At 45.6% G+C, this 21921-nt stretch overlaps 1 protein-coding gene and 1 pseudogene across 2 annotated transcripts in view; both read right to left on the bottom strand.

The window, feature by feature from the left end:
- Window positions 1-20980, bottom strand: part of LOC309622120 (uncharacterized protein) — a gene marked incomplete at its 3' end in the record, with an annotated part of 29550 nt that extends 8570 nt beyond the window's left edge. Inside the window, exons 1-3 of the mRNA XM_082409279.1 lie at window positions 20487-20980; window positions 8603-8740; window positions 21-158 (exon numbers count right to left, since the gene is read on the bottom strand). Coding sequence (XP_082265405.1) covers window positions 21-158; window positions 8603-8740; window positions 20487-20499 — 289 coding nt within the window. The 5' untranslated portion in view covers window positions 20500-20980. The remainder of the gene's footprint in view (window positions 1-20; window positions 159-8602; window positions 8741-20486) is intronic.
- On the bottom strand, window positions 17674-18605 carry LOC309622119 (heterogeneous nuclear ribonucleoprotein A3 pseudogene; annotated as a pseudogene). The gene has a single exon. The product of its transcript is annotated as a heterogeneous nuclear ribonucleoprotein A3 pseudogene (transcript).
- Window positions 20981-21921: the final 941 nt, after the last annotated feature.

Genomic DNA, 21921 nt, shown 5'->3' with positions numbered 1-21921 from the left:
AGGGGGAGCATCTCACTTACCAGGGACTGACTTCTCCCTTGATTCCTCTGTAGTGATGGAGACTTCCCCGCTGATGAAAAATTCCCTGGGATTGCAACCTCCAAGCCAGACAGCTTTCCTATGGAATGACAGAGAACTTGTCAAGGTGAAACACCAGTCTGCGGGAGAAAGGGAGGAAGAGAATGATGGAAATCGTTTCTGGGAAACTATTTTTACATTATGTGTTGTTTGTTCCCGGTAAATAAACTGAAATCTTCTTAACAGTACAACAAAATCTAAACCACTAAAGCCAACAATACAGGAGTATAACGTTCGACAAAAATTTCTTTGGCTGCGCAGCATGTGGGATCTTAGCTCCCCAACCAGGGATTGAACCCACGCCTGCTGCATTGGAAGCGCAGAGTCTTCACCACGGGACCACCGGGGAAGTCCCAGGACTATCACTTTTAAAGGAGAAGGTACAAACCCCTCGGTTCTATGAACTGGAGATTTTTAGTAAGAAGTCAATATATTTGTTGTTAGGCACATTTTATGTTAGGCTGTCTCCCTGCACAGGATGCAGGCGCCTTGAGAATGGAAGTCATATCCCTCTATAGTACGTCCCTCTTCTTTCTGCTTTGCAGTTTGCTGCTCCACTTGTTCAACCCCACCTAGTAATAACCTATACTTCCCTTGTTCCTGTTTTCCCATCTGGAAAACAGACAAAAGGCAACCAAACAACGCAAAGGTCTCAACAAATAAGGGATATCCAAAACCAGAGATGGCCAGAACTTCTGTACCCCTGATGAAATAGTCCTCATACAAAACCTGATAATCAAATTCCTTAATGCTAGGAATCACAGTGAAAAATAGTATCTGAACTGACTTCTGTCAGATGAGTGAGAACTAAGGTTAATTCAGTGTATCTGAAGCATAGAAAGTGAGGGCAAAAGTGGCACAAGATGGGGCTAGAGAAGCAGAGAGGATTCTAGACCACGCAGAGTCTTAAAGGCCAACAGTGTGTTTTCTATTCTCAAAACAATGCTTGTGAGCGATGTTTATGAGCAACGTTCCAACTTGCTTTGAAGGTTTCTTGTGTGAAGAGTGGATTGGAAGGAAACAAGATATATGGACACCAGTTAGGACCTAATCGCAACAGACAGGCAAGTTCAGTATTAGGAAGTTGAGGAAGAGCTGGCTGACAGATTCCAAAGAAATTCAGGAGATGAACTGAAGCGGGCTTAATGGGGTAGGAGATGGAGGAAAGGAAGGTCTTAGGGAATTCAAGGGTTTACTGCACACATGAGCAAAGTCTCAAAATTAATCATTTGAACGTACAGAGGCGGATCTCCCAAATGACACCGGTTAGGAAGCAACGGTACGCCCTTTAGAATTCCTAGAGACAACACAAATCAACTGTTTCGATGGAAAATTCGGCGGGACTCTTGATTTCCATGGGAATACAGAGAAAAGAGACACTGATCTGGCTTGCAGGTATATTTAGGAAGTTGTTAGCCGGACATCACCTACTAGTATCATGTAAGTAGGCCGTCCGAAGTAGGAAGCTTAGGGGAAAAACCTGGAGGAAAACTTAAAAGCTTAAGCCACACCTCTACACTACACCACCTTTCACAATTTCTTCTCAGATAAGCATCATCCCCATCAGTGAAGAAACTCGTTCGTACCTCATAATAGGAAAAACAGGCCTAAAGATTCAATGTGTGTCTTGGGAGGTCCCATCTATGCGATATCTTCCTGGGACCAGAAAAGGCCCCAGGAAGATCCATCTCTGCACCCCTGAAAGCTTACCACCAAGGAAAATGACTAGGTCCATAGATTTCCTCCCTCAAACCAGCTTACCTCACACATAGATCATTAGCAACTCCGCCCTTACTCACATTATCACAGTCACAAGAGTGGTTAGGGAGAAAAGCACTAACCAGGGGAACTAAAACAGAGGCAATCCAGGCCAAGCTGGGCTGGTGGCAGATATCTGCTCCTTACGCTCGGGTGCATAATGCGACTCACCACAGTGCCTTTTTCACAGACCCTTTTGAACGTTTCTCCACAGAATCCAACAGCTCAAGTTAGTTCATGACGCTTCAAGGTCAACAATCGTCAAGAGAAAAACATGCAATATGTCTTACAATGTTGGATTCCTTACAAACAGGACAAGGAGATAACCATGTAGACAAAACCAGAGCATTTGAAAACATCTGTATTCTACAAACACACCAGTGAATGCTATAAATAAGGTACTATGACATAAAACAAAATGAAAACTAGATGTGAGACTGTTCTCTTCAGTGTACAGACTTCATGGCAGTTGCTGCACACTATCTAGCTACTTAGATCTTTAACTCTCTGTTCTGTTAATACCAAATGAGGCCCAAGTGTGTCAACCTGTTTCCCACAGAAACCAAAAAGTCTACATGCATCTCTTTTCTCCTGTGCCCTTTCACCTTACCTGCTCCCAATTCTCCACCAACGTCCTCCTCTTTCTCTAATTATTCTCCTCTTCATTTTGCTTGGCCTTGCCCCCAAGCATGCAAGACAGAGAGTCCTAGAGGTCCAAGATTCTAGAGTGGCTGTTTGCAAGGCGGAGGAGATTACAGTAACTGCCACACTGTATATACTTCTGTGCAAAGAAAAAGGGACAGTGTTCAGAATGTCTCTCACATATAACAAGAGCTGGAGATGGCAGGATACCTGTGTGGCCCAAGGAACTAGAGCTAGCAAATTATGGGCCAAACAATTGCAACCAAAGGCTGGAAGAGGAAAGGTCTGCAACCAGCTCTGTCTCCTAGCTCTCTGGTATTTGCTGCCAACGGGCAGAGTCTATTTCGTGAAGCATCAAGCACTGAAAAGAAGACTCCTGCTGCTGGAAGTTGACAGGAAGTAACGTCCAATGCAAGATCAAGGCTTGTCCTCGAAGCAATGCCCATAATGGAAGAAAAAAAAAAAAGAGAAAGCGGAAGAGAAATGTTAAGTCGCAAGTCCAACCTGGCCCCCAGCCTAGCCCAGCCCAAGGAAGGTAGGAGTCAAGGAGAAGAAACTAAAAGAGAAGAGCCTTGGACCACAACATTCTCCACAAGGTACACTCAACAAACTTCACCCTACTCTTGAACCAAGTTACAAAGAGAGCTTCTTAATCCCTACTTTGGCTCCTTAAAAGCTGCTATCAGTTCACTCATTAGACACATATGATTTCAGAACAACTGTAATAGTTCAAACTAGATGGCTCTTTCCTTCCTAAGGATTATTAATTAAAGAAGATCTATATAGCTCTAAGTATATGATACATAAAATAGAATACTCTGTAGAATATAAGTAACTCTTAGTTCAGTGTATTAATGAACGTCTGTAAGAAATGTGGCAATGATTTCCCTAATGGAAGAGCCTGGGGGAGGTAAATCTGTCTTCTAGGATTTCCTCCCCAGAGCTCAGAAACTCAGGTGTTGTTTTAGCTCTCCTACACTCTCTTCACCCAAGCCCGCCTTCCTGTTGGGGATCGGACCTCCCTATTGGCTCTCTCATACCTTTCAACTGCCTGCTTTGTGACATCACTCTCCTACCAAACCTACTACCACTTGGTAGAGCCTTGGGGTTTCCGTGGAGCTGTTTGGACCAGTAACCAGTGACCTCTGTACTGGACACGTGCGCCGTTCAGCTGCAGCCACTCAGACATCCTCTAGTGTTGTCTCCTCATCCCTTGTACCTGCAGTGGATGCTTCCTCTTCTCTGACCATGTCAGGTAAGAAAAGAAACGTTGGAAAGTTTTGCGTTCGATTTCTTTTGCCCCTAAATTGAGTAGGAGATTCAAAATAGCATGGAATAATGAGGGAAAGTATTGAACTACAAGTCTGGAGACCTAATTTCACTTTTGACTTTGACGTTTACTATCTGTGTGACTTTGGACAAATCACTGGCTGTCTCACAAAGCCTGTTGCTTTCCTTAACTGTTACGTTAGGATACCACGTTGGGTTGATCACTCTGATCCCCTTCTTTTCCAGTATTGAGCCTTAAAGGGTACCCATGTAGAAAACGAAATCAGACACTTCTCAAGAGTGTTTCAACAGAAACACAGAAAAGCCAGGGGACATAGAAAACTAGCAATATATACCAAGATGTTTCATCTCTAATGGTCTCCCTCCACTAGGATTTCGACTAGTTGAAAAGAGAGAATAGGGAGAGAGGATGGAGAGTACTGGGCTCTACAGGGAGGCACAGAGTCGAGCGTAAGGAAGTTTAGGATGGTTTTCATTAGCACAGGCCAACAGGCACCAAGAGATGGGAGAAAATGTAAGAATGAAGAGGGAAAGCATAGAGGAGCTCTCAAGAAAAACGGAGTTTGCAATGGAATGCTGATGGGAACCAAAGATTTTCAATTAAAGCAGAAACAGCACAGAGGGAAACCTGCTCAGAGCAGGGCAAAACCAAGTTGATGGTAGCAAACCCTTACATTAATAGACTAAGAAGGAAAGTAAGGCCAGAACAGGGGATCACCAGGAAAGGCAGCTTATCAGAAAAGTCATACTCCGTTTTCTTTCTTTTATTGCCTCTCTGAATACAGTTGGCCACTTGACAGTTTTGAATATAAACATTTTAGAAATACGTTTTAGAAATGATGCCTCCTATAAACAAGCAACCACAGTGGTTATCTAGGGGGCTGCTTTTCAGTGTTTTATTCTTTCTAATTTTTAAACTAGGTAGACATTTCACCAATTCAACATTTTAAGTGATATCTTCTAAATTGAATCAGAAGGACTATTTTCCTTGGTGTGATATGTAGGTTCTAAGGCAAGGCTGCTTTTCATTTTTACAGTTATTTCCTTCCTAACACAGAGAGCACATTGATCAACAGCCATCGTTCGCTTGTAGAGCTTAGCTACCGAAGAAGAAGAAGAAGAAGAAAAAGTCAAGCCCCACATCTCTAATTCCCCCCACTTAGGGAATTCCCTGGCGGTCCAGTGCTTAGGACTCGGTGCTTTCACGGCCAGGGCCACGCGGCGCGGCCAAAGAAACAAAACAAACAAACATCCACGTTTATCGAAAACCATATTGTGGAGTCCTGTGGATTTTCTTACATTTGAAAATCTTTTTTAATTGGATTCTAGGCATGATGGTTTTTTGAGGTTTTGGGATGCCATCTTCTTGGATGCTGAAGATGATACTAATCTAAGTTCTAGGATAAATCCAAAAACCTTCCTGATACATTTTAAGCTTCCTTTCTGCTTATTATATAAGCTATATTCATTGAAATATATATTTCTCCTAGGCTTAATACCTCTTACTTGCTGGGTAAAAATATGAAGGAGCACAATAATGAAACTCTTTTACACTTATTATTTTGCTGTCTGCTTCGTACCGGTTTTCATTGAAATACTTGTCTATATGTGTTGTGGCTACCTATACATGCACATTTATTGCATTCTGTTGCTTGTTATGCATTTTTTACTGACATACCTTCTCTGTCTGTATGCATTGGCTAGGAATTCATTCACCTCTATCACCTCCATCGTGTCTTCTGGTTAATAGTATTCACTAAACTAGAGTGGGCAAAATTCACTTTCATAATATTGCATGGATGGTACAGAATGCCATTTGTTAGTAAATTCATTAGGCTTCGATACTTGCCACATACCCCAGTTTTCATTAATATCTATGGATTTCTTTTTCGTTAACGTAATATGCTTGTCATGATTTTTCTTTGTCTTTCTAGAACTTATTGTATCTTCCTCCATATAAATCATACGCAACAGATCAGCTTATTCATCTATTAATTATTACTGCTATTATTATTGGTGGTGGTGTTATAACCACTTTACAGGTGAGGAATCTGAAGTAATCAGATAACTTTTCCCTTTCCAAAAGCACTTAAGAAATCCACTTTCGGGTAATCATTTTGAGGTAGGATGAGAAACCGGGCTTGAAGAGGGCAAAAATGACTCTTTCAATTCACCAGTTGGACTGAGCTGTACGTCACCTCTAGGTAATAGCGTGGGAACTGCACAAGCAAAGGGAGACACTGAAGACGACCATGGTAATAGCCGTACTGTTTTCTAATGGACAAAAAAAATGCCTATATTATAAGTTCTATTTCTCCTGCTTTCTGGCAGTATCATGCTCAGAGTGGAGTCCTGGCAAGGAAGTCAGGATACTTAGGTTCTGAAACCTGGTAATGATACTAACATAATGAGAGAACTTGAACAAGTCAACCCGACCTCTCTGAGCCTCAGTTTCCTTACTCACGAAATGAGACTGAGAACATCGAAGTTCTCTAAGGGCCTCCTAGTTCTAAAATGCTTCCAGTCTAGGAAATAGCATAGAAGTCAATACGAGTGCAGGCTGAAGGGAAAGACAGGGCAGGGAGAAGGTTGCTTCCAGCCTAGAGAACAATCTCTGAACCATACCACTTGGCTCTTCTGCCCGTCTGTGCCCAAGATGGGAGCACAGGCAGTTAATAGAGAAGAGTGGAAAACTGCTCAGTCCTTACAGCCATCATTAACTGTCTGATTTTGGGTTTCTCAGGAAGTAGTGATAGTAGAGGTGTCCTGATAGCAAGAACCTTCAGATGATGCCGTTCCTCAAACGTAGTGAGAATTTCTCAACCTCCCTGAGTTTTTCATGACCCTCTTGTTCTTACAGAAAATTTCCAACATCCATCTCTACTTGGAACTCTAAATTCTCTGCAGCATTCTCCTCCTGTGGTGAGCAATGCAACTTCCCTAACACGAAGTGTCTGCAACTTCTCCAGAGTCTCTGCCCCTGCCGTCAGTTCGGCATCGGCTACCGGTACCCCTTTCCAGACACTCATGGGTAGTGCCTACCTTTACCAACATTCTAGCACGACTATGTTATCTGGAGTTACTGACCACAGCCAGATCTCCACTTCAGCTGCTTCCTATCCAGGTGTTCTTGAGTGGGACATCACAGCAAGCACTGAAAAGAATTCTTCTTCACTCGGAGACTTTACTCTGGCACTCACTGACCGCCACACAGCTGCCTCCTCCATGTTTCTGGCAGCCCAGTATGATAAAACTTCAGACGCCAAGAACATGGTCCCTCTACATCCATCGCTTTCTGCCAGCCTTGCTCAGGGAACACCATCTCAGATTCCAAATCAGGGGCAGAGCCGCCTGCCACTTCCCTGCCAGGAAGGGAGCCAGGTATATTACTATAACCAAGGCACACTGGGGTCTTTACTGTATGGAGAACTTGGCTCCTGCCCGCAATCCTACGGCTCGGCGTCATACACAGGAAGTCGGGCCTCTGGGCAACCAGAAATGGGAATGGGACTGAAGGAGATTCAGCCCACAAATATCCGACCACCAGCTTCCACCTCTGCAGTCTGCCACCCTGTGTCTGCTCAACGCATCACAGAAACAAGTTTTCAAGGTGAGTATAACAAACGCCAGAGAAAGTTGAAGAATGAGGTCGGCATTCAAAAATGGGGTCAAATCGACAGCTGGGAAGGGGTGTAGAGGCCGGTAGAATTTAGATCCTGAGCCTTTAATAACCACTACCTTCTCTCAGTGCTCTCTGTTTTTAGACTCTATATGAGAACACCTAGGGCTTCCCTGGTGGCGCCTGCCAATGCAGGGGACACGGGTTCGAGCCCTGGTCTGCGAAGATCCCACATGCCGTGCAGCAACTAAGCGCATGTGCCACAACGACGGAGCCTGCATTCTAGAGCCCGTGAGCCTCAACTACCGAAGCCCACGTGCCTACAGCCCATGCTCCGCAACAAGAGAAGCCACCGCGATGAGATGCCCGCACACCGCAACCGAGAGTAGCCCCCGCTAGCCGCCAACTAGAGAAAGCCCGTGCACAGCAATGAGAGACCCAGTGCAGCCAAAAAAATAAATACGTAGAATAAATAAGTTCAAACAGTAAATAAATACATAAACATAAATTACAAAAAAAAAGAACACCTAATGCAGGTGGGAAGGTGGGAGGGCCACTGCAGAGGTCATCTATGCTACATGTACAAGAACCCCGAGAGCACACCAATCGGTACCACACTTTTCACTGCTGTAGCCGATCATTCCCCCTGTACTGCCACACTGTAGCACTCCCTTCCCTCATCTACTGCTATAGTCTCTTTGGAAGGTGTTTCAGAACTCTTGTTATCAGAGTGCCAGTTGAACTGTCCTCACTTCCTTCATTTATACCAGGATTGAAGACCTTGTGGTCCGAGATCCTGTCCAGAGAGCAAGCAGGCTAAGACTCTGTCTTTGTTGATGTATTTCATCAGAAAGGGCTCTACCCCCTCTCCTAGTTCATGGTGTGAAGTGTTCTTGGCCTCTCGGGAAAGTGGGGAGAATGGAAAGGACCCTATATGAGAATGCTAGGCTCTGTAAAACATTTCAGGTTTTTAAAAATAAGACTCATTTTGTATTGGACTGACAACAGTCCTATGAAATACAAAGAAAGCCGAGAATCAGTGACAGGAAAGGATCACCAGTAAGAACTACAGCAGTCACCGCTTACCTCGTAGCATAGGGCACTGTCCGTGATCCTTAAGAAGAGTTAGTAGAAATGCCTTGCCCATCTTGCCCCTGAACCCCTTGAAAGGTACACGACTGCTGTGTTGGTGTTTAGGGGGAGCATCTCACTTACCAGGGACTGACTTCTCCCTTGATTCCTCTGTAGTGATGGAGACTTCCCCGCTGATGAAAAATTCCCTGGGATTGCAACCTCCAAGCCAGACAGCTTTCCTATGGAATGACAGAGAACTTGTCAAGGTGAAACACCAGTCTGCGGGAGAAAGGGAGGAAGAGAATGATGGAAATCGTTTCTGGGAAACTATTTTTACATTATGTGTTGTTTGTTCCCGGTAAATAAACTGAAATCTTCTTAACAGTAAAACAAAATCTAAACCACTAAAGCCAATAATACAGGAGTATAACGTTTGAAAAAAATTTCTTTGGCTGCGCAGCATGTGGGATCTTAGCTCCCCAACCAGGGATTGAACCCACGCCTGCTGCATTGGAAGCGCAGAGTCTTCACCACGGGACCACCGGGGAAGTCCCAGGACTATCACTTTTAAAGGAGAAGGTACAAACCCCTCGGTTCTATGAACTGGAGATTTTTAGTAAGAAGTCAATATATTTGTTGTTAGGCACATTTTATGTTAGGCTGTCGCCCTGCACAGGATGCAGGCGCCTTGAGAATGGAAGTCATATCCCTCTATAGTACGTCCCTCTTCTTTCTGCTTTGCAGTTTGCTGCTCCACTTGTTCAACCCCACCTAGTAATAACCTATACTTCCCTTGTTCCTGTTTTCCCATCTGGAAAACAGACAAAAGGCAACCAAACAACGCAAAGGTCTCAACAAATAAGGGATATCCAAAACCAGAGATGGCCAGAACTTCTGTACCCCTGATGAAATAGTCCTCATACAAAACCTGATAATCAAATTCCTTAATGCTAGGAATCACAGTGAAAAATAGTATCTGAACTGACTTCTGTCAGATGAGTGAGAACTAAGGTTAATTCAGTGTATCTGAAGCATAGAAAGTGAGGGCAAAAGTGGCACAAGATGGGGCTAAAGCAGAGAGGATTCTAGACCACGCAGAGTCTTAAAGGCCAACACTGTGTTTTCTATTCTCAAAACAATGCTTGTGAGCGATGTTTATGAGCAATGTTCCAACTTGCTTTGAAGGTTTTTTGTGTGAAGAATGGATTGGAAGGAAACAAGATATATGGACACCAGTTAGGACCTAATCACAACACACAGGCAAGTTCAGTATTAGGGTGTTGAGGGAGAGCTGACAGATTCCAAAGAAATTCAGGAGATGAACTGAAGCGGGCTTAATGGGGTAGGAGATGGAGGAAAGGAAGGTCTTAGGGAATTAAAGGGTTTACTGCACACATGAGCAAAGTCTCAAAATTAATCATTTGAACGTACAGAGGTAGATCTCTCAAATGACTCCGGTTAGGAAGCAACGGTACGCCCTTTAGAATTCCTAGAGACAACACAAATCAACTGTTTCGATGGAAAATTCGGCGGGACCGGTGCGTTTTTTCACTCCAACTTAGCTCCAGTTCCTATTACTCACATCTTCTGTGCCAAAACAACACAGCTGGAGGAACTGAAGGGGATTCCGTTTTGGTAATTAAGGAGTGTCCCCAACACTGACAGTCCCATCTTAAAAAGCACTCCCTCTGCATTTTACCCGAGGAGCAATGGCCAGAGCCTCCCTTTGAAAACGATGGGCAGAAATGAGAACATCACACACTGTCCCTTTCAGCTACTGTGAACTGAGCCGCGAGACGACCAATACCCCCTGGCACAGCGCGGACGGGCCAGCGCGCGGGGGCAACAGGGACAGGAGACAGCACAAGAGACGAAGCCCAGGCCCAGGGGCCAAGGCCTATTACCTTTCCGGCATGTGCAAAACATAAAACAGAAGCAATATTGTAACAAATTCATTAAAGACTTAAGAAAAAAACAAAAATCAGATGCTAAAGTGCCTACTCTAACCACTATACTATATTGCTTCTATAAAACAAGCACTAAACCTCAGATACAGAAAAAAACCCTTTTCGTGTCCTCACACCTAGGTCAAAATTACAAAGCGTTAATTCAGGAGACAGAAAGGGAAGGAATAAATCTGAATGAATCTGAGTCAGAACACAGTGCTATATAACCTTAGGCAAATTCCACAATACCCATGCCTCAACATGGCAAATTCCACAATACCCATGCCTCAACCTCCCTATCTATAAAGGAGTTAACCACACCAGCGCTAACCATTACTTGCCTCCTGGTAGCTTGTGAGTGTTAATTAATATTTGTAATAAATACACAGATCATCAGTTGAAAGAAACAAGGAAAACTACAGCGTTATTATTATTGCCTTGTTGCTAGAGCTAAACACCACAAATCAACATAAATAACTTATGTACACCAAGAATGTAGGGTTTGAATATGTACTTTGAAAGGCCATCATATAATTAGTTGTTTCACCTCTAATTGCTTTTCCTTTTTTTTTTTTTTTAATTTAAAAAAGCAATACAGGGACTTCCCTGGTGGTTCAGTGGTAAAGAATCCGTCCTGCAATGCAGGGGACGCGGGTTCGATTCCCGGTCGGGGAACTAAGATCCCACATGCCGCGGGGCAACTAAGCCCTCGCACCAAACTACTGAGCTCGCACACCTCAATGAGGTAGCCCACGTGCAGCAAACTACAGAGCCCACGCGCTCTGGAGCCTGCACGCCACAACTACAGAGCCCACGTGCCACAACTAGAGAGAGAAAACCCGCACGCCACAACTAGAGAGAAGCTCTCATGCTGCAACGAAGAGCCCGTGCGCCGCAACGACAATAAAGATCCCACATGCCTTAACGAAGGTCCCGCGTGCCGCAACTAAGACCCAATACAGCCAATCAACCAATCAATCAATCAAGTGGGGCGGGGGGAGCAATACAGGAATTTCCCTGGCAGTCCAGTGGTTAAGACTCCAAGCTCCCAATGCAGGGGGCACGGGCTCGATCCCTGATTGGGGAACCAAGATCCCACATGTGGCACAGCGTAGCCGAAAAAAAAACAAAAAAAGCAACACATACCCTACGGCATTTATCCCAGAGAACGCATGTTCGCACAAAAAAAGGTACACAAATGTCCACAGCATCTCTATCAGTAATAGTCAGGAAATGGGAAAAAAAACTCAGATGTTCTTCAATGGGCAAGTGATTAAACAAACTGAAGTACAGCCAAACCATGGAATACTACTCAGCAATTAAAAAGAAAGCGGCACTGGGACCTCTCTGGTGTTCCAGCGGTTAAGACTCTGCACTCTCAATGCAGGGGGCCCAGGTTCCATCCCTGGTCAGGGAACTAGATCCCGCATGCTGCAACTAAAGACCCGCACAGCCAAATAAATAAATAAATAAATATTTTTTTTAAAAAAGAGGAGCACTGTTGATTCATGCAATTTGGATGACTCTCCAGGGAATTACACTGATTGAAAAAGGCCAATCCAAAAGGTTGCATACTGGGAATTCCCTGGCGGTCCAGTGTTTAGCACTCAGCACTTTCACTACCTGGGCTGGGTTCAATCCTTGGTCGGGGAACTAAGATCGCACAACCGGCAGCGCAGCCAAAAAAAAATTTTTTTTACTTAAAAAAAAAAAAAGGTTACACACTATATGATTTTATTCACATAACATTCTTTTTTTTTTAATTAATTAGTTAATTTATTTTATTTTTGGCTGCGTTGGGTCTTCGTTGCTGCGTGTGGGCTTTCTCTAGTTGCGGCGAGCGGGGGCTACTCTTTGTTGCAGTGTGCGGGCTTCTCGCTGCGGTGGCTTCTCTTGTTGCAGAGCACGGGCTCTAGGCACGCGGGCTTCAGTAGTTGTGGCACGTGGGCTCAGTAGTTGTGGCTCCCGGGCTCTAAAGCGCAGGCTCAGTCGTTGTGGCGCATGGGCTTAGTTGCTCCGCGGCATGTGGGATCTTCCCGGACAAGGGATCAAACCCATGTCCCCTGCAATGGCAGGCAGATTCTTAACCGCTGCGCCACCAGGGAAGTCCCACATAACATTCTTGAAATGACAGGTTGCCAGGGACAGATAGGGCCGGGGGAGTGGGAGACGGGCCATCTTCCCCAGGGGGTATTTTCCCTTGATCATCTGCACAAAAACTTTATTGCAACTTTATCCACTGCACTATCAGATCATTATGATTTGGTGGGGAGTGGGGGAGCAGCAGTGGCTATAAAATGGCATCAGGAGAGATCCTGTGGGATGGAAATGTTCTCTATCTTGACTGTGTCAATGGCAATACCCAGGTTGTGACAGTATACTATGATTCTGTAAGATGTTACCATTGGGGAAAACTGGGTAAAGGACACACAGGAGCTATCGCACTATTATTTCTTACAACTGCATGTAAACCTACAATAATCTGGACACAAAAAGTTTAATCAGAAATGAAGGCAACACATGCCTCTTGTAACAAGTAAAACAATAGTCCGTGGTCAGTCTCTTTCTCTACCCGTCCCATTCCCTCCCTCTTGAGATAACCATGCAAACTCACTGCTCATACAAACAGGCATGCATTTAATACTTTCTGTTTACTGTATCAAAATGGGATCATACATACTACATATTACCCTGCAGCCTACCTTCTTCACCCATCATCCCTATATCATAGAGAGCTTAAAAAAAAAAAATTTTTTTTTAAGTGCCAAGCAGGATGGCAGGTATAGAAAATTTTCTGACTAGGGCAAATCTGACAAATGTTTACCGTGCTAATGTGCCATAGCTCAGCCAGGTGCATTCAGTGAGAGCACAATATGCAAGTAGCATTCTAAAGAGATCTGCAAAAAATGCAAGGTCTTCAGCAGCTCTTCGAGGATCCCATCCCCCTCTCTGCCTCCTCCATGGAACCATCCCATGGAGGTTGAACAGTTTAACTCCATTTGCCCCTCCTGCTGTTTGTGCTTTCGTTGTATACTTCTGTTCTACATCTCCACAAGACATTATTATTGTCACTTATTTACAAAATAACATATAAATATAAAGGTGTATGTACCTGGGTATATGTACATGTATATATTAGACACACACACACTTTAAGTGCTCTTTGTTCTTTCCTGCAGTTGTGTTCTTTTTTTTTGGGGGGGGGGCAAGTTTTTATATTGGTAAAGTTCTGTACTACTAGAAATATAAGATTTGAAAAGAAAAGTGAGACTTGAGGATCATCTGTGGAGCTTATCCTCATTCTCCTGCTGACGCATTATGTGTTTATAATTTGAGAACTGCAGATAAATACAAACTGGTCTTCTCCATACTTGCTCACTAAGGAATTCCTCATTTCTAGGAAACGTCTATTTCAAGGAAAGGAAACAAACAAAAACACCTAGTGCACTAGATGATTAAAAGGTACACATTTTATAGCCTGAGTTCGAGAAAAAAATTACCCAAGAAACGGCCTTTTTCCCTAGGAGCCAGCTTCTACTAGGGGAGTCTAGGGTTCTCTAGGCAAAGAAAAAAAACTTGCCAGTTTAAACAGAATAACAGAAACGTTCAGCCAATCAAATATACAGAACTCATCACTTGCAGTGAGGAATGAAAGGCCTGTATCAACAGAAAAAATAAATGGCACCGGCAACGTCTGCAACAGAAAACAAACAGGAAATCCTTTAAAAAGCCAAAATTGCAAAGACAGATGAACAGGGTATGAAATTACACGCCGGGCAATGCACCTGTTAAAGGAAAAGAGGCGCACACCAAGTCTGAAGTCTTAAGAATTCGGTGTTTAACACTACTTCTGCATGCTGCCCAGCAGAAAACTCGGGTCCTGGCTTAATCCACAACGCACACTTCATTTAAGGAGGTGAACTGCTTGGTCTGACTCAGTTTCTTATTCTGTAAAATGAATGCAACACAGCTGTCGTGAGTCCCCAAAGAATTCTGCACAAACGCTTTGTAACTCCAAAGTGCTGTGCAAATCAGAGCAGCCCTTCTCTCCTTCACATTCGTTGGACTTAGAATTTCAGAAGTTTAGCTGAAAATATAGACGACTCGGAAGCAAGGGACTGAGAGTGGCCCACACAGGTGGAAAGAAATGCAGAAACTGGAGCACCTCATACAAACCGCAAGAGACCACGTTCACGTGCACACGTTATCAGTGACAGAAAACGCCACCGGTAGCAACTGTAAACCACTGAGAGGACCAGCAACGACATGTGTCCAAATCCAGCCGGCAGCACAGCCTCGTCGGCGGCAATGCCTTAAACACAGCTCCCCGCACTCCGCGGCCTAACAAGATCCACTTTTTCCAAAAAGTTTAGCAACTTGCCAAGTACACTGGCGTAGTTCACCTTTTTTAAATGCTAAGCAAACATGCAGGGGAGTTGAGACAATCAAGGGAATGTTCAGCCTTCCTCAAAAATAAGATCCAGGAAATTCACGTTTTGCTTGAACAGTTTCATGTCTAAAACTGATCACAAACCTCTGTTTGATGTTGTTTTCTCGCTGCTGGCCAATGAGCCCGGGAAAGAGAACCAATTCTTTCAAACAGGGAGGGCTCTCTGCACTCTTCAGCTAAACCAGCGAGGCTTTACCACCGTCACGTTTAAAATAATGAGGAGGATGCCTCCATAGAGTTTACCGGGCTGCGCTAATCACGAGGGGCCTCGGGCGCCCAGGGCGGATCCCAGCGCCGGTGGCCGCGGGACCGGACCCCCTCCCCGGGACGCGGCCGCGGGACAGGACGCCCCCCAGAACCCCTGCCCGGGACGCAGCTGCGGGACAGGACGCCCCCCAGACCCCTGCCCGGGACGCAGCTGCGGGACAGGACGCCCCCCAGAACCCCTGCCCGGGACGCGGCCGCGGGACACGAAGCTCCCCCCTCCCCAGGAACCCCTCCCCAGAGCGCGGGCCTCGCCGCCGTCTCGCAGCACCCGCCGCGCTCACCGCGGGCCGGGAGCCCCCTCAGGCCGACTGGCCCCCGCCCGCCGCCCGGCCTCCCTCCGGCCCGCGCCGCCCGCCGCGCTCACCGCGTTTTTCTTCTGCACCATCTTGTCCATCTTCTTGGCAATGCGGACCACCTCGTCCTCCATGGCCCTGGCAGGCCTGCCCCGCGCCGGGCCGCGGGGGACGGGAAACGAGCGGAGCTGGCCGGGCGGCAGGTAAGCCCAGGCGTCGGCGAGGGCCCTCACCAGGCGTCACCGAGGCGCTTCTTCACTCACGACGACTGCGACGGCGGGGGCGGCGGCGGCGGCGGCGCTCCTCCCACGCAGGCAGCGCCAATCGAGCTCCCAGCTCGCGGCGGCGACGGCGGCGGCGCTCCTCCCACGCAGGCAGCGCCAATCGAGCTCCCAGCTCGCGGCGGCGACGGCGGCGGCGCTCCTCCCCCGCAGGCAGCGCCAATCGAGCTCCCAGCTCGCGGCCGCGGCGGCGGCGGCGCTCCTCCCCCGCAAGCAGCGCCAATCCAGCTCGCGGCGGCGGCGGCGGCGGCGCTCCTCCCCCGCAGGCAGTGCCAAGCGAGCTCCCAGCTCGCGGCGGCGGCGCTCCTCCCCCGCAGGGAGCGCCAGTCGAGCTCCCAGCTCGCGGCGGCGGCGGCGGCGCTCCTCCCCCGCAGGCAGCGCCAACCGAGCTCCCAGCTCGCGGCGGCGACGGCGGCGGCGCTCCTCCCACGCAGGCAGCGCCAATCGAGCTCCCAGCTCGCGGCGGCGGCGCTCCTCCCCCGCAGGCAGCGCCAATCGAGCTCCCAGCTCGTGGCGGCGGCAGCGGCGGCGGCGGCGGCGCTCCTCCCCCGCAGGGCAGCGCCAATCGAGCTCCCAGTTCGCGGCGGCGGCGGCGGCGCTCCTCCCCCGCAGGCAGCGCCAAACGAGCTCCCAGCTCGCGGCGGCGGCGGCGGCGGCGCTCCTCCCCCGCAGGCAGCGCCAATCCAGCTCGCGGCGGCGGCGGCGACGGCGGCGCTCCTCCCCCGCAGGCAGTGCCAAGCGAGCTCCCAGCTCGCGGCGGCGGCGCTCCTCCCCCGCAGGCAGCGCCAAGCGAGCTCCCAGCTCGCGGCGGCGACGGCGGCGGCGCTCCTCCCCCACAGGCAGCGCCAATCGAGCTCCCAGCTCGCGGCGGCGGCGGCGGCGGCGCTCCTCCCCCGCAGGGAGCGCCAGTCGAGCTCGCGGCGGCGGCGGCGGCGGCGGCGGCGCTCCTCCCCCGCAGGCAGCGCCAATGGAGCTCCCAGCTCGCGGCGGCGGCGGCGGCGGCGCTCCTCCCCCGCAGGCAGCGCCAAACGAGCTCCCAGCTCGCGGCGGCGGCCGCGGCGGCGCTCCTCCCCCGCAGGCAGCGCCAATCAAGCTCGCGGCGGCGGCGGCGGCGGCGGCGCTCCTCCCCCGCAGGGAGCGCCAATCGAGCTCCCAGCTCGCGGCGGCGGCGGCGCTCCTCCCCCGCAGGCAGCGCCAATCGCGCTCCCAGCTCTGTTCTTTTGTTTTTTTTTTTTTGAATTCTGAGATTTTTCATTTGAAGTAAATCTTAAAGCTATTAAATTCACAAATATGCTAATTTAAATACCCAATTCTATTATCTAAAACACACATTGCAAACATACAAATATCTATTCTCTCCACATGTCAGAGCCCATTCATTTCATGGTTTGGAAATGGGGAGAATAGATCCCCTTAAACTGCAAGTCAGCAGGTGTTTCTTTACAGTTAACTTTAGCAAAATTCATACAAAATATTAATGAACAATGATCTTCTTTACTTGTTAACTCACAAGGAAACACCTTCAAAACTGCATTTTGTTAAAGTTTCTGTACTAAAATGTAGAAAAACTGAACTACACAAATATTGAAAAGTTTAAAATTCCTTAATTTTTTATTCCTGGTACCACTACCACAATTTACAGGGCAATATACCTGATGTAATGAAAAGAAAAAGACAAAGCTACAACAGATAAAAGACCTCAGGAATGTACATCTAATTGACCCTCCGTTGCATGAATCAATAGCTGCACTTTTTGCAAACTGTGGCTAGGACAGTCCTGAACAAGAAGGGTTTCCTGTTTAAGCTGCAGTAACTTTTCTGACTATGGATCATCGTTCCTTCTGCGGCAGGTTTTTACAGTTCCTCTAATGCATTTGGGACGACTGTCTCAAAGTAACCTGCAGCTTTCCTGACAACTCCTCGCTCTCTCTCCTGCTAAGAACTGTAGCCCTTTTCTTCTGAGTTTTGAGAACCTTCTGCTACCATATCCACCACTTCCACCACCAGATCCATAACCACCACCATAGGGACTTCCCGAGCTTCTTCCACCAAAACTGCCCCCCTTCATGGGTCCATAATTTGATTGCTGTTGTCCACTATAATTTCCAAAATCATTATAGCTCCCACCACCACCACCATAGTTACCTCCAAAATTTCCTCCTTCATTGTAAGCATCATATCCTCCACCACCGCCACCATATCCACCATCTTGGTTTCCATATCCTGGTCCACCACCACCATAGCCTCCTCTACTACTGTAACCAGGACCACCACCATCGTTACCACCGTCGCCTCCAAATCCGTTTTATCCACCATCACCTCCTCCATAACTACCTCTGCTGCCACCACCTCCACCACCATAGCCTCCTCTTCCACCAAAGTTTCCACCACGGCCAAAGTTACCTCCACCACCTCCAAAGTTTCCTCCACGACCCATAAAGTTGCCAGATCCACCTCCACGACCTCTCTGTGATCCAGCAGATTGCATTTCTTGTTTAGAAAGGGCCTTTTTCACTTACAATTATGCCCATTAATAGTGTGGTATTTCTGAACAACAATTTTATCAACTGTATCATGATCATCAAAAGTTACAAAAGCAAATCCTCTCTTTTTTCCACTCTGCCTGTCTTCCATAACTCCTATGGTTTCAATCTTGCCATACTTTTCAAAGTAGTCTCTCGAATTACATTCTTCTGTATCTTCTTTAATACCACCAACAAAAATTTTCTTCACTGTTAGACGGGCACCAGGCTTTACAGAATCCTCTCTAGAAACAGCTCTCTTTGGTTCCACTACACGCCCATCAACCTTGTGTGGTCGAGCACACATTGCTGCATCCACCTCTTCAACCCAAGAGTAAGTCACAAAACCAAAGCCCCTGGAACGGTTTGTCTGGGGGTCTCTCATCACCACACAATCTGTAAGTGTGCCCCATTTCTCAAAATGTTCTCTTAAGCTATCGTCTGTAGTTTCAAAGCTCAGACCACCAATAAACAGTTTTCTCAACTGTTCTGGTTCCTTTGGATCATGGCCCTCCTCCCCCCGGCGGCGGCGGCGGCCGGAGTCGGGCTGGGGGCGACCGGGCGGCGGTTTTACCTCCGTTTTGAGACCGGACTCGCCTCTTCCAACTCGAGTTCAATATGGGACCGAGAGCCCAGCTCTGTTCTATGTTGGGCCATTTTACTTCAGCCCAAAAAAATTTCTTCTAGTATTCCCTAAGGTCTGCTGGGGATCAGTTTTCTTATTTTTCATTTATCTGTATTTGATTTTTTAAAATTGATTCCAATTTTCTGTTGAGATTCTCCATATTTTAATCTATTAATCCCCATCTTTTACTCTCAATATAGTCATTTTAAAGTTCTGTGCTAACTCCAGAATCTGAATTCCCTCTAAATCAATTTTTCTTGGTTTTTTTTTTTTTTTTTTTTTTTGTCTTAAGTTTTAGTCACTTTTTCCTGCTTCAGGAATTTCATAATTTTTGATTGTGTGCTGGACGTGGTGAATAAAAAATTCATAGAGACTGAAGATGCTATTACTTTGCACCAGAGAAGATTTACCCTTTTCTCTGTTAATCAGAGTGGCTGATCATTTCAGTCATTTCAGGAATTTTACTAGGTCAGAACTGGGTTGGAGCTTTAGTTGTCTCATCCTACCTATGATTTTTCCTAATTTGTGGCCTCCCTGGATTTTTGCTGTGAGCCTGACAGGTCTTTGATTCTTCAATAAATACAGTCAGTTATTGACTTCAGTCTTTCAGATGTTTGAATTCAGCTCTTTAGGCTCTCAGTTCTCACAGCTTCAGAGTATGGCAAATGTAAGGAGAGACCAGCTATGTATTTGTTGCCGTTACACTTTCTCAGTGAAAATTTGTCTCATAAACACTGAAACATTGCAGATGACTTCACTTTTTCTGACTCAGCCCCCTTCTTGGGGATGGCACTTCTGGGTTTTTACTGTGAGTCTGGTAGGTCTCTAATTCCTCACTTTGGAAAGTTCTCTCCCTCAGGCATTAGGTATTTAGCTTCCTGCTTTATATAGGTTCAAAAACTGGCAAATGTCTTGAAGAGGAGACCTAATGATTGTCACAGGCCCCTTTATCTAGCGGGATTTGGTTTGTTAGTGCCATGACTGTGCAGGAAATTTCACTCTGCTTTCTTGGCTCAGTCCCCCATCATCCTATACCACCCTGACACTAAGGAAATGTCCTGTGGGGGAAATCGGCTTGACATTCTGCTAGATTTCACTCCATCATGCCAGCAAATGAGTTCATCAAAAGATATGGTGATTTCTCTTTTCCAGTGGAGTATGTCTCCCTACACCAAACCCCTGCTCCAAATCTCTAAATGTCCCTCTCTAGCATATTAGTTGATATTGTTTCTTGATTGCTTCCTTAGCTCGATGATCTTTTATTCAAGTTTGTTTGCTCGTTGCAGCAGGAGTGATGGCCTGTGCCTACCTAGTGCAGGCATATTATTATGGAGATATGGCTTTGGTCCCAGACACCACAATAAGGAGAATATCATAAGAAAGCAAGTCACACGAGTTGTTTGGTTTCCCAGTGCATGTAAAAGTTATGTTTATGCTATACTGTAGTCTATTAAGTGTGCAATAGCATTATGTCTAAAAAAAGTACATATCTTAATTTGAAAGTAGACTTTAAGAATGCTACCCATCATCTGAGCCTTCAGCAAGCTGTAATCTTTTTGCAATAGTAACATCAAAGATCACTGATCACAGATCATGTAACAAGTATAATAGTGAAAAAGTTTGAAATATTGTGAGACTTACCAAAACATGACATAGAGACACGAAGTGAGCAAATGCTGTTGGAAAAATGGCACCACCAGTAGAGCTGCTTGACACAGGGTTGCCACAAACCTTCAATTTGTAAAAAAAAAAAAAAAAAAAAAAAAAAAAAAAAAAAAGCATTATCTGCAAGGTACAATAAAGTGAAGTGCAATAAAGTGAGGTATGCCTATACATCCTGCCTCAAAGCAGAAATCCTATTTAGATCACCTTTAATTTCTCTCTATGATATATCAATAGTTTTCTATTCTAATAGGGTTCTTACATTTTTTATTACACTTATTATTAGGTATATGATGTTTTGATGATAATGTAGATGGCATATTTTTTAGTTTTTAATTTTATAACTTTTCAGACACAGAAAAATGTTAGTGGAATTTTTTAATGTTTGGTCTCTTATCTGGCAACTCTTCTAAAAACTAACTGATATTCTAATAAGTTATCTGTAGATGGTTTTGGATTTTCTGTATCCTTAATTATATCAACTATGGAAAGTGACAGTATGATTTCTTCCTTTCTTAGCCTTATATTTCTGATTTCTTTTTCCTGCCTTACTGCTAATGCCATTTAATACTTTTACTAATAGGTTGAATAGAAAAGGTAAGAGTTGGCATTCTTATTTTGTTCCTAATCTTACAGTGGACGTTCTCCACATTTCACTATAAATAGGATGGTGGCTCTAAAGTTTTTTGTAGTTTCCCTTTGCTATGAGTTTTTAATCATACATAATTATTGAATTTTATCAAATGCTTTATCTGACTATACTGATATGATCATATACATTTTCTCCTTTATTTTATGGATGTGGTGCATGACATTTATTGATATTTGAATGTTAACTCACCTTGCATTTCTGGAGTAAAACAACTTGGTAGGAATTCACACACACACACACACACACACACACACACACACACACATTCACTCACTCACACACTCTACATTTGATTGTCTAACATTTTGTGTATGATTTTTGCTTCTGTATACATAAGGGAGATGGGCCTATTTTCTTTTCTCATAATTGTCCTTTTAATTAGTGAATAGTATATAGAGGGTAGAGATTTAAAAGACCTTTTAAAAGGTCTTCTTCTTCTGTGATATAATACAATACAGTATTACTCCATTTTTTAAAAATGACCTTTTTCATTTTCAAATAATTTCAAATCTGCAGAAAAGATACAAACAGAGTTCCCTTTACCTCTCTCCCAGTTTTTCCTATTGCTAACATCTTATACTACCATAGTATATTTTTCAAAATTAAAAAGCCAACATTTATACATTACTATTAACTAAACTTAAGACTTTTTTTGGATTTCACCAGTTTTCCTGTTAATGACCTTTTTCTGTTCTAGGACCCAATCCAGTATATCACATTCCACTTAGTTAGTTGTCATGTCTCCTTAGTCTTCTCTGGTCT

The sequence above is a fragment of the Balaenoptera borealis genome, assembly GCF_965194805.1.
Source record: "Balaenoptera borealis genome assembly, contig: HAP1_SCAFFOLD_1594, whole genome shotgun sequence".
Classification (NCBI taxonomy): Eukaryota; Metazoa; Chordata; class Mammalia; order Artiodactyla; family Balaenopteridae; genus Balaenoptera; species Balaenoptera borealis.
Note: the sequence above shows the minus strand (reverse complement) of the source record. Positions and strands in the feature narration are given on the sequence as shown.